Source organism: Asparagus officinalis, chromosome 10, assembly GCF_001876935.1.
Source record: "Asparagus officinalis chromosome 10, Aspof.V1, whole genome shotgun sequence".
NCBI classification, from domain to species: Eukaryota; Viridiplantae; Streptophyta; class Magnoliopsida; order Asparagales; family Asparagaceae; genus Asparagus; species Asparagus officinalis.
Window position 1 is genome coordinate 31,336,055 of NC_033803.1, and position 13,810 is coordinate 31,349,864.

Here is a 13,810-nt window from a genome sequence, read left to right on the forward strand (position 1 = left end):
CTTCTTGGGAGACGGTTACCTCCACCGGATTACAGATGCTACGGTTGGGCTTCCTCACTAGCCAAGGGGTGGTGGGCACGCATGACCAGTTTTGTCTTAGCGCGCTGGGAGAGGGATTTGAAGAGCAGTGGGTTGTATGCACCTATACGAGCCTGTTCGCGGGGAAAATGGTTTTCTTCTTCATTGAAATAATTGTCATCTTGGTGTTCGCGTGGAAAAACTGTTTTCTTTTTCATTGAGATAATTGTCATCTTGGATTACAAAGATCCGGTCTTTTATAGATCCGCACGGTTCGACAACCGTCCAAAAGGGCAAAATCCAACACCCCGCCTGCACGGTTCGACAACCGTCCAAAAGGGCTCAACTGAAAATCCTACTCCCCGCCTGCACGGTCCAACATGTGTCAAAATGCCGTCCTCACGACGCAACTACTCCAGCGCGTACACTTTTCGCTTTTACGACCCAACGACCTCCGGGATTTCCTCCGCCAATGGCCACACTCCGTACACCCGGGCATCTCCCTAAATTACCAAAAAGCCCTTCTTCACTCTTCACCCTCCTCCTCTGCTTCTCACCCTTCCTAATTATGCCTTCCACCGCGCAGCCCCCTCCCTGCACCGGGGGCCCCACCAGGCCCACCACCCCTCTCCTCTCCTTCCTCGTCCACCTCCAATCAGAAGCCCTCAAATCCCTGGGCCCCACAGACTTCGACCCCAAACTATACGTCGACCTCCCCCTCAGGCGCCCTCTCTCCGTCACCGAAGCCGCCTTCGCCGATCTCCCTCGCGTCAACGGGTCGATACCCGTCCCCGATCTCCACCGCTTCGTTATGGACTACTTCCGGGAGGCCGGGTCGGATATTGTGGAGGACGTGCCCGTCGATTTCGTGCCCGAGCCTGAGGGGTTCTTGCCGAAGGTGAAGAATGAGAAAGTTAGGGGTTGGGCTTTAGGGGTTCATTCTTTGTGGAAGAATTTGAGTAGGCGGGTCTCGGATGGGGTAATAGAGGATCCGGATTTGCATACCCTGCTACCGTTGCCGGAGCCCATGGTGGTGCCCGGGTCGAGGTTTCGGGAGGTTTATTATTGGGATTCTTATTGGGTTATCAGGTATTTTTGAGTTTTATACCTCCGCTTTTGTTTCTAGGAACTAGCATCATCAACAATCTGTTCCTGAAATTGTTAAATTTAACTAATAACTTACGGTACTGCAGTGGTTTCTTTGTTTTTTTAATTCAACTCTTTCAGTTTTGGGGAAGTTGAAAGATTCTTGTTTGATTGCATGAGCTTAAAACTATGTCATGCACCATGTACATCCCATGTTATCTATAATTGATTTCTAAATTTGTATTGCTTAGAAATTAGGAAACAATTTGGTTGGATCCAAGCCATAAATATTTGCCCAAATTCTCTTGCTCCATTGTGATAGGTTGTCATTATGCTAATTTATTTGTGTTTAGATGTTTTTCCTTTTTCCACTTTTAAATCATTCTGTGGTATGTGCATCTTTTATTCTGTTTTGCTTTTCATTAAGTGATACTATCTTCGCGCAGGGGTTTGTTAGTGAGCAAAATGTATGATTCTGCAAAGGCACTAGTGCGTAACCTTATCTCGCTTATAAAGGTTTATGGATATGTCTTGAATGGTTCAAGGGCCTACTACAGCAATCGGAGGTAACATTGACAATCCCTTTATATATGCATGTTGAATTGTTGACACATGTGCTTTGCCTCTGTTCGAGCAATTTAGAAGGCAGCTCTTTCTTTCTTGTTTCTTTTTCAATTTTAAGTTCTTCATATTACCAAGGAAACAAGGAAATTTGAGAAATATTAGTAGCTTGTTGTTGTTGTTTGTTCCTTTTATTTCTTCCTTTTCTTTTTTCTGATGTCAAACCTATTGATCCATAATTTTTAGCACATTGATCCATAACTTGAGATTGATCTACAACTTAAGATTCTTTTTCCTTTTGTACAATGATCAAGCAAACCACAGAAACAGATATGATGGATTTGATTCTCAAAGCAATGGCTATTATGTTCGAGAGGTTTTATTGCAGCATATAATTTCATAATTTAGTTCCTTGCACTTTGATAAGTAACTTCGTAATTTATAATATGAAGATTAACATCAAAACTAGTGGTTTATTATAAAAAAAGCAGAACTAGTGGTAGTTGCGAACAGAACATATGTTTTCTTTTATTGTGTTCTACGTTGATTGTTCTTTTATTGTCTTCTAACATAGAAGCGTCATTGTTTAATATGAAAAGCTTAGGGACATAGGTGGTTCCATCAAAGTAGAGAATAGTAAAGATTTAGAAGATTCTTCCATTCAACGGAGGTCCATTGTCTAGTTAGGGTATCAATGAGCTTGTTAGATAATATCAGGAGCCACCTTATATGTGTGTAGCCATCCTATATGTATGTATAGCCGCCTCCTAGTGTAGGCCTCCTAGTGTAGGCTATGTATGTGTAGCCACCCTATCATGAGCCACCCTATATGTATGTATAGCCGCCCCCTAGTGTGGGCTATGTATGTGTAGTCACCCTATATGTATGTATAGCCGTCTCCTTGTGCGAGCTATGTATATGTAGCCACTCGATATGTATAGCCGCCTACTAGTGTGGGCTACTGATTGATGGGTTGTCTGGTATGTGTATATATAAACCTGTAATTCTGATCATCAATATCAAGTTCTCTTCAATGCTAACTTTACATGGTATCAGAGCTAGTCTTGCTGATCTAGAGAGATCTATTCTTCTAACATCTTGAGCTGTCAAGGGGGTTCATCTCGACGGTAGCCCCAAAACTCCAAACCCAAAATTTCAGCCGTCCACCATTTCAACTAAGCTAGAAATTATCTGGCTAACATCCATTTAAGTCTCTATCGTCGATGCCACTATTGATCGCAACCTCAGCTTCGTCCATCAAGCTCCAATCTCAGATCAACCACCTTCGACCCTCAGCTTAGCTTCCTTATCGGAGCAGATCATGGACGTTGCTACTTAGTCTCCCTTCACATCAATGTGCTCCAATTCAACCACATCTCCCTAAGTCTCCTTTGATCGCTCCACTCCGGTCCCCCACGTCGGTAACTAATGAAGTCTCCTACGACCTTGATGCTCCTTATGCTCTCAGAGTCTCCTTCCTCGCTGACGAACTGAAGTTTTGCCGCCCCTGCTCAAAGACGCTGCTGCTCCATCTTCAACACAAGTTATTTGAGGATATCATTGCACCCCCCACTCATTTACGACACCTTTGCCTCCAGTCTCCATGATTGTCACTACTGCTAGTCGCTGCCTCCATGGTCCCAGATCTAGATATCACTACTGACACAAGTGTTGGTTGGTGTTGCCTCTTTGGCCATTGTTATTGTCATCTCCGACTACTAGCCATCTGGATTAGGTTGTCTCTGCTCTCGGTTCGCGTCTCTGAATAACCTCCGACGTCTTTGACCTCCTTCTCCGAGCTCTCCCTCATTTCACTTGAGTTCGAGATCCTGTTTTTGGAATCGTGATCGAGTCTCCTTCTCGCCTTAGTCTAGTCCTTGATCTCAAACCAATCAGCTGTGGTTCTCATATAAGGAGAAAACCTCACACTAAGTCCAACCTCGTCCAATGATATCAAGTTCTTTGTGAAGCTCCTCCCCCTCACCGTAATAATTCACGAGATCAATCTCACTTCAGCTCTGAAATAGTAAAGCGTCGGTCTTATTCTTTGCCTGCTACGCCTAGCCTTGAGGCTGCCTAGCAGCGACACCAACTCTATGCACCACCACCACTACCGCCATGCTGTGCTGATCACCCTTCGACCATACGCAAATGATAACCCTCGTCCCCGACTACGCGTCCTTCCTACTTGTCGTTTCGCTACATCTCGATTCCCAACGCTGACTCAGCTGACTACCCCACTTTTGAGGCCCGCTCTAAGACAAGGACGTCTCAGCATTGCTCTCGGGCTCGCTGATGAAGCCTTAACCATCACTACTACAAATCGCCTCTATCTTTGACAAACTCGCCCAAAACTCTGAGCTCGCCCCACCAATCTCAACCGTAGTGCAGAGTTATCTTCTCCCTCGCACCTGATCTCTGTTGTGAAAATCGGTGACCACCTTAGTCTCAGTTCATTGGCAAATTACAGACCCTCACTCCCAAAATCACTCGGGTTCAACACCGGGCTTTGATCGGTCACCTAAATCATCCCCCTCTTTAAGAACATGAAGGAGTCAATCTCGCCTCAGAGAGCCTATCTGATTCTTCTATTCAACCTCGCCTCCTTTCTCATTCCTTCACCTACTCTTTTCCTAAATTCTTCTCATTAATTAAGGAAAATTGGTGGCTGCTACCTAATTACCTTGGGGCTTTTAGACTTTGACCCACGTGATCACCTTGATGTTTGCACTCTTACTTTACAACTCAAGTCCATTTGTTTATTTGGGCGTCCAACGCAAACCTCAGGGTTGGCCTTATAGTACTGAACAATGGGTCGCTACTGCTGCATCTGCTGTAAGAGAAACTGCTCCCGATGACTCCTCTATTGATACTTCCTCGTGATCTGTGGATTCATACCGTTTAACAGAATATGACATACATTATGCGACCTGTGGTTACTCGTATGCTGTCATCCCAATTTCAACAAGCCTAAGCTTCCTATTCACCATTTGGGATACTGGCGGTATTTGTTTGTTTTCTTTATCGACTTCATGTCGAGCTTCTCCTCAATGTTCTATTGAACATCAGTATGCTTATTGGCCTTCAATCGAGCTCCTTATTCATATCGGCGACCTTTCAAAACCCATTGCCGTCACATCCGGAATTTCGGCTAAGACTCACGTCTCTTTCTTTTATGCGAGATATCTTCTTCACGGCCTCAACATCAACTATTGAGATTTTCCTCGCAACGAACCTCTTCTCTTCACTGTCTCGACATCGACTCTCAATATCTTCTCCGTCTATATACAAGGATTTCTATCCCTCGCCGTTCAATCTCGTTGCCACTACAAATTTCTCTATTGATGTATAAGGATTGCTATCCTTGCTGTTCTTTTCGTCGACATTGAGTTCTCCTCCATCGATGCTCTTGGATTCCTATCTTACCCGACCGATCATACAGCCATTGGGTTTCTCTTATCAGTATTCTTGGATTACATCTTATATTATCGATTTCGTCACCACAGTTAAGACTCTTACATCGACTCTCAGACACGTGTCTTTTGCAAATTACTGCTCTTTTTATCCAAACTCGGTGTTTGATCCACCGTGAGTTTGAAGGAGGGTGTTAGATAATATCATGAGCCGTCCTATATGTATGTGTAGCAACCCTATATGTATGTATAGCCGCCTCCTAGTGGGGACTATGTATATTTAGCCACCTTATATGTATGTATAGCCGTCTCCTAGTGTGGGCTATGTATATGTAGCCACCCTTTATGTATAGCCGCCTTCTAGTGTGGGCTACTGATTGATGGATTGTCTGGTATGTGTGTATATATAAAGATCATCAATATCAAATTGTCTTCATTACCAACTTTACAGAGATAAATATACACGATACAAGGATTTTATAACATGCCGCTCATATTTTATGCAAGTCGACTCTTAAGGTAATTCTAATCTTACAATGCCATTTTTCACGAAGTAAAACGCATTTATGAAGTCATCAGTTCACAATGCTGCTACAATATCATTGAAGCCATAATAATTCCATGCTAATGTGCAAACCAATGTGCGTTGTTTTGATTTGAGATTTAGAAAAAGTTATTTCATATTTTGTGGATCAATCTCAAGTTATGGATCAATGTGCTAAAAGTTATTTTAGTCCTCACTGACTTGGATGAGCTCAACTTATAACCCTACATGGGTGAAAATATTCCGTTCTTATCACTGACTTGGACGAGCTCAACTTATAACCCTACATAGGTGAAAATATTTCGTTCTTACAGAATTTTATAGAAAGATGAACTATCAATTTAATATGTGCCCGTTGAAACTATATGAAGATGTTTGGAATAAACTGGGCATCAAACCCTTTGTGAGGCCTTATGTTGCTTATATATATAGATAAAAGAATTTACATAATAGTCCCTCATGATACACATATTACATATTGATCCCTCATATCCTCTATTATACCCCTCCAATCTGGAGGTGCGGGTTAACCAACAAATTGGACATTAACTGTAGAAAACATTGAGTCGATAAGCCTTTGGTGAAGACATCCTCAAGTTGGTGTTGTGTGGGAACATAACGAACAAGTCATCATGTGCTACCCTCTCACGAACAAAATGATAATTGACCTTAATAGGTTTATTGCGATCATGAAGCATTGGATTGCGGCAACATAAGTAGCACTAATGTTGTCACACAGGAGCTTCGTCGGTTACTTGATCACAAAACCCAATTCGGCCAGGAGATAATGAATCCATATTGTCTCCGTAACAGTGTATGCCAATGCGCGATATTTTGCTTCACTGGAGGATTTGGAGACTATAGGTTGTTTCTTCAACTGCCAAGAAATCAAATTCGTCCCAAGAAATATCGCATATCCAGTGGTGGATCTAGAACTGTCCGGACAATCGGCCCAATTAGCATCTGAAAATGCAATAATAATGGAGGGCTTAAAGGATTTACAAAAAGAGAGACCATGATCATGTGTTCCTTGCAAGTATTTATAGATTCACTTAACAGCAAATTGATGAGTAGTACGAGGTGCATGCATAACTTGAGAAACAATATGAACAGCAAATGCAATGTTAGGTCTCATCAATGTAAGATATCGTAAGGTACATATCATGCTTCTATAATCAGATGCATCTGACAATAACTCCCCATCACTAACGGATAATGAGGTTTTAGACACAATGGGCGTACGACGGGTTTTAGTGTATGCAAATGTAATTTATGGAGGAGATCATGAACATACTTATGTTGAGACAAGAAGAGAGTCTCAGGTGTTCGTTTAACTTGAACCCTCAGGAAATAGTGTATATGTCCCTAAGATCCTTCATAACAAATTGTGAAGCTAGAACTTGAATAAGACGGTGTTAGAAGGATGGAGAATTACCCGTGACAATAATGTCATCAACGTATAATAGAAGGATGAGAAATGGGTGCCCAACCAATATATAAACATGGAATTGTTAGTTTGAATGCAGCGGAAACTAAGTGAGGAGAAAACTACTAAAATGATGAAACCATGCTATAGGAGCTTGTTTTAGTCCATAGATAGCTTTGTAGATGGTCAAAATATATTTTCACTTAGGACGATAATCTGTTTGGATCTAAAAAGTGAACGCCCATAGGCTAAACACTTCGAATGGGTGCAAAGTTAAGCATACAACAAGCTGCAGAAAGGTCGCCTGATGACTAAAGCGAACCTCGTCAAGTAGCCCACGTCGACTCGACCCGACCAAGTCAAAACAGGAGTCAATTCTTACGACACGCCCCAGGCCGAATAAAAAGGCATCATTGGTCGGCAAAGCCTAGACTCGAATTCTGTGTCAAATTCAAATTCATAGGCGAAGCTCGCCAACCAATGAACTTCGCCTACATCAAGTGACCAAGTCATCCACTTTCGAAGAAGGCACGTCCACATCCGCAGGGACTTTCACCCACGTCTTTAGTGAACCTCGCCAAGTCTGCAAAGTTCGTCCAAATAGCCGTTTCAGATCTATTTTTAAGGGATAACCGCTCATTACTAACTCTTACTTTAATGGCCACTTAACCCACAATTAAATAAGCTATTAACTCTCTCTTTTAGCCTATAAAAGGAGAGGAGATAATCTATTTTAAAGGGTTCAAAAAGTTTGACAGAAGAATTAACACACGCATCGCACTTGCGATTCCATTGAGAAATATTGCTAAGAGAAGACTGGGTTATATTCCAAGCAATTCAATTCTCATCAACAGTAAAAGACCATTGTCTTAATCGGCGCGTCAACGGAGTACAAAATCGATGCTCTATTGGCATACAAAAAAGAACCCCAAGAAATATAAAATTTTCTTTGTTTCACTGTATTTCTTTTATTATAATATGTGTCAATTACAATACAAAAGAACCCAAAACAAGATGGCGACTCCGCTGGGGACTTTCTTCTCCTCTAACGAGAAGATTGTGTCACACGCCGACCCCAAGACCCTCGGGTCTTTTGCTGAAACACTGGTTATTGAATTTGACCAAACGAAGTTTGAGGAATTTATTTTCAAGAACCAAATCTCTGCAATGGCGACTATACACAATTGACACAGAATTTTTCGTGGTATGAATCTCGGGTCTATTCGCATGTGCAAATGCCACTTTCTCTCAAGATAGTTTGAGTTTAGCTAGAAGCCAAACAAACTTCGCAAAGAGCGAAGAAAATTCAACTCTCGCATTGAGCGAAGATGAAGATGTTACCACATCTGATCTCGGACATCAGTGTTCGACTCTTTTAGGAGTTCGATTTAAAGCATCTTACAACGCTTCCCGATAGAAGCTAAAAATAGGGGTAACTCCTTATTAAAATTCCCTCAAGGAAATAAAATCATTGTTAATGATCTCGCTGGACAAACATCTGACCAATTTCGTTGTAACCGATGTTCGCATTCTCAAGCTAAGACCAACGAAGTTAGCATCGACATTGATCTAAGAGAATTTATAACTCTGAAGAGATCTCGTCAATGTCAGCATTGTGTGGTCCTCAGTGAAGTGGTCTCGACAGTTCAAAAGAGTTGCTAATACAAAGAATCAATCTTCAACCGTCTCGATCATGTTCATGAACGTTCGGAGGTTCGGACTAAATGACGACAACATACTCGAAGAGGCAAAATATAAGTATTCACTATCAACATGACAAGTGTGACTTCTAGAGCCGACGAGAAAAGTATAGATAGCTCGCTCGATCCAATATACTATCCTGACATCGGATCCATACTACCAGAAGCCGATGGTGTATATCGCTATACGAAGCTAAGGTGAAGAGCGGCGATTCATTTCGACTACTACTCCATCCTAATGTGGACATTGCAGTCTTCATCCCAGACAAACCAACCCACTTCCAATGGAGCCAACTCCGTCATGACATCTAATCCAACCCTAGTTCAAGTCAAGAACGACAATTAGAGTCCAAAATTCCAGTAACAACCAGTAAATAGAGCCAAGGAAGAACTTTCAGCGTACTTATTCATTCAACGACGAACATAGAGTCGCCATCTTCCATGCGCTCAACAAAGGGAATCATTTGAAGTTCCCAGAAGCTCGACGCCCCGAAGAAGTTAGAAAGACCAACGACCCAAACTATTGTCTCTACCACAGAATATTAGGACATCCGACGAAGAACTGTTATATCCTTAAGGATAAGATCCAAACATTCGTCGAATCAGGGATCCTTAAGCTCGAACCTGAGCAAAAAAAAGTTACTACCAATATGGTGACTCTTCAATTTGGTTCCATGCCATAAATTCAAGGCTAAAACGGCGTTATCCCCATTCCTACAGCGAGAATGGAAGTGGTGAATTGTGACCATCAGAACAAGCATAAGATGAGGACTGGACTCTTCAGAAGTCCAAGAACAAGCATAAGATGAAGACCCGCAACGCCATCTCTGCGATGCTCGAAGAAGAATCTCTACACGTCACTTCACTCACCGACTCAGATGGAAAGAAAGTGGCTATGATAGGAACGAGATCTGACAAAGATTACCTAAGGGATTACAATCAGCTGGGAATATCCAAACAACCCGAATCGGCCAAACAAAAGGAGACTCGGTTCGATAAAGCCTTACAACGTCCTCCAAGTGACCCTAATGCTCTATTCAAATACAATATCATGGCTCAACTAGTCAATATTCTATCTCATATAACCTTATTCGAACTCTTATGTTTGTCTAAGAACATGAGAAAAGCTTTGAAGGAGGATCTCAATGACAGTGAGGTATTTCTTGCCCACATGACCGAACATCCCCAAGATGAAAAAAACAAGCAGTGCTATCATTGCTAGCGGCAAATTCCTTCTATCACTTTCACTTCTGAAGATATGATTGTTAAAGATCATCATCACAACCGATCCCTCTGGCTATTTACACAAAGTATTTTAATCCTAGCTACAAATTGAAATGCAAGATCTTAAAAATTTTAAGGGGTCTTGTAAATGATCAAAATGTATTTTTACTAAGGACGATGATCAGCTTGGATCCAAGAACTGAACGCCCATGGGCTAAACACTTCGAATGAGCCTAAAGTCAAGCACATAACAAGCTACAGCGAAGGTTGCCTGATGACTAAAGCGAACCTCGCCAAGTAGCCCACGTCGACTCGATCCAACCAAGTCAAAACACGAGTCGACTCACACGTCACGTCCCAGGCCGAGTCAAAAGACGTCATTGGTTGGCAAAGCCTAGAGTCGAATTCTATGTCAAATTTGAACTCATAGGCGAAGCTCGCCAACCAATGAACTTCGTCCACGTCAAGTGGACCAAGTCATCCACTTTCAAAAAAGGCGCGCCCACGTTCGCAACGACCTTCGCCTACGTCTTCAACGAACCTCGTCAAGTCCGCAATGCCATCTCAATAATGTGTTGATGCTTTCCCTCGCAACGCCATTCTATTGGGGTGTATGTGGACAAGATTTGTGAAAATAGATACCACAATCAAAAGAATGTTATTTTAGCAATTGGTTGTCAATTTCTTTTCCCCTATAACTTTGAAACATTATTATCTTGTGCTTGAATAAATTTTCGACTAAAATTTGAAAATTGCGAAAATGTTGAAAAATGTCATATTTGTACTTCATAGGATACAACCATGTAAATCGAGTACAGTCATCCACAAAACAAACATAATACCGATATCTAAGATTTAATAACACAGGTGATTTCCACACATCAAAATGAATCAAATATAAAGCAGTAGTAAAATTGTGTGCAATATCAATGAATGGTAAACTATGAGATTTTTCAAGTTCATATTGGCCTAAACAACGATGTCAATTATGTAGAGTCTCGTAAAGTGACAAGGTTGGAACAGTTAAAGATTGAACACTGGGATAAAGAGGATAGACACTATTCCTTCTGGTACTCTGAAGAAGGACCTTCCCCATTGTTTTGTTCTTAACATGCATATAAGAAGAGTCAAAATTAACAGTGCAGTTATTATCTTGAGGTAATTTCATCAGGGTGCAAAATGTTGCTGGGGTGGCCAAAAGGCATCACCAGAAACTCGAAGGCAGCATATCGGGTGACACAAGTAATCTTTGCCTCGTCACCTTTAGCGATTTAGGTCTCATAGCAGCCTTTGACCAGAAATGTGACTGTGTTTCAATTTAGTTACATGATAAACAGATTTTAAATTAAGTGGTTTGGCAGAGGAATTTACGTGCACATCATCAAGGCTAGCAATTTGCAAAAGATTACCGTTTCCTAGTAGCACCCGATTTTGACCGGTGTAAGTAAAGGATAAGATGATATACCTTTAGACGGTGTTATACGACAGGATGCAGCGGAGTGAGGATACCACAGGGCTTTGTTCGCATCATCAGTTGATATAGCAGCAAATAATGGAGTGGTTGTTTTGTGTTGGGTGCACCACTAGGAGGAAAGAATAGAGGACAGGAAGGTGCAGAGTGACCTGGAGAAAAATAAAGTTCACAGACAACTAGTTGTAGATAAGATCCCAAAATTCCATTAGTGGATGAATTGTTAGGCAACTTCATAGAATATGAAGTAATAGGTGCATGTAAAATATCTAAACATGAAGAGGTGATATTACCATTTGTTGATTCATCCCACCTCAGTTCGAAGCCCAATATTGCTGATTATTATGCTGAAACTGAGAACCAGATCCACCTCCTTGGGCTCTATTGTTGCCCTCTGCCTTACGATCTCGTTCGCGACGCCACTAACCGTGGCCACCACCAGCTAGGGAAGAAGAGCTCGACCCACAGCCAGGCCACGGGTTCACCAGGTGTCGACTAAGTGTCCGAGCCTCTTGTGGATGTCCCAGCAACCAAGGCCTGATGCAGTGAAACATCTGAGTCTGTTCCCTTTAGATGATGAATCCTTTGTTCGTGCAAGATCAGTTTGGACTGAAGATTGTTGAAGGTGATCATACCATCAAAGTAAGTAACCATAGTGACTAAAGATTCATAGTCACTATCCTGATCACTCAACAGGGAGTTTATCACTGCTAGAGAGTCCTCTATCACCTTAATCTCACCCAAGTAAATCTCCATGGAGTGTTTTCCATCTTCATTGTAGTTGTCATTCTTTTCAGCTCCACGACACAAGAAAGGCTATTAGTTAAGAGTATATTCTGAAGGTGGTCCCACATCTGATAAGAGTGCAAGTTCGTGATCTTCAGCTAAAATTTCTCGTGAGAGAGTAGCAAAGAGCCAGGAGTGGCGACTTCGATCCACATGAAGCCAAGCGATGAACTGTGGACTAAGTTGCCAAGTTGTGGTGGTGCCAACACACAGGCGATGGAGGAAATGACCCATCAACGAAACTTAACAGGTTGTGAGAGATTAACTGTGCGGTGAATTGGGTCTTCCATGTCAAGTAATCTTTGACTGCAAACAATTCTACACTGACTAAATTTGTCACGTTAGGAGTGGCCAGTGCTGAGGGAACATAAGTGGAAGAGGAAAGGGGTGCTCCTGTGTTCATTGCATCGACGTTCGAACTCCCAGATAGGTTGAGTCCATGTAGACCCGAGGCAATTTGATCGATGCCCAATGAATTTAGAGAAGAAATCGTAGGAGCGGACTATGGCCACGAGGGTGCAGCAAAGAATTGTTGATTGAGAGGATGCGCTGCTGTTGGAACTGATTGAATTGATTGTGGCATTAAGGGCAACAATATGGACAATGGAGGAATTGGTAATGTCACTTGTGTGGAAAGTGGTAAGGGCAGCGACAGAGGCAAGTCGAGGGTGAAGGATGACAACGACTGTTGAGGAAGGGTTGGTGTCAGGGGTTCGCTCAATGGGGACGTGACGGCTGTTTTCATGTCCAGAGATGTGTGTGGTGATGAGATTTTCGTTGTTGAGATGAAGCAAACAGCAGAGAGGGTGCCGCAGTGACAAAAGATGCTGAGATTACTGCAGGCATCGAAGTAATCATCGGCACAGTTGTCGAAGAAGTTCACATCTTGAGGATCTCGATAGTTGGATGTTGAGGATGAGGAGGAAACTTGGATAAGGGTTTCCGAGGGACTTTGTTGTTGAGGACGAGCGAGTTATAATAGAGAGGGAACTATGACTTCAATATGGATGCTCAGAGAAGTCGACGTTGAGAAGTCGGCTAGGGTTTTCAGAAGTCGGTGTTGAGAACTCGGCGAGGGTTTTTCAAAGGCGCTGATACCATGAAGATGTTTGGAATAAACTGGGCATCACATCCTTGGTGAGGGCTCTGTGTTGTATATATATAGCTACGAGAATTTACGTAACAATCCCTCGTAATACACATAATACATACTGATCCCTCATATCCTCTATTACCATACATGACAAGAGTCAATGCTTTAGTAAAGCTAGTAATTTGATTCCCTTTATGTTACCAGTTTTTCATTACAATCACCTTCATATGCATATCAATTTGGCTAAATTTCAGAGAATGCCCCTTAAGTTTGGACAATTATCAATTATCAGATAACCCTTCACGAATTTCATAATTTCAGAAAACCCCCCTTAAGTTTCAGGGTTATCAAAAAACCCGTTTCAACTTTCATAAAACCCCCCTTACGGATTTCACTTAGGTTGGATAAAATTGCGTAGGGGATATCTTTTTCAATGAAAATTGTGGTTCATGTTTTTTTTTTTTGTTTTTTGGGTTTGGGGGTGGGGG

At 42.1% G+C, this 13,810-nt stretch overlaps 1 protein-coding gene across 1 annotated transcript in view; it reads left to right on the forward strand.

Moving 5' to 3' along the window:
• Positions 377-13,810, forward strand: part of LOC109824953 (probable trehalase) — a 24,572-nt gene continuing 11,138 nt past the window's right edge. Inside the window, exons 1-2 of the mRNA XM_020391590.1 lie at positions 377-1,107; positions 1,551-1,670. Of these exons, the coding sequence (XP_020247179.1) occupies positions 491-1,107; positions 1,551-1,670 (737 nt within the window). The 5' untranslated portion in view covers positions 377-490. The remainder of the gene's footprint in view (positions 1,108-1,550; positions 1,671-13,810) is intronic.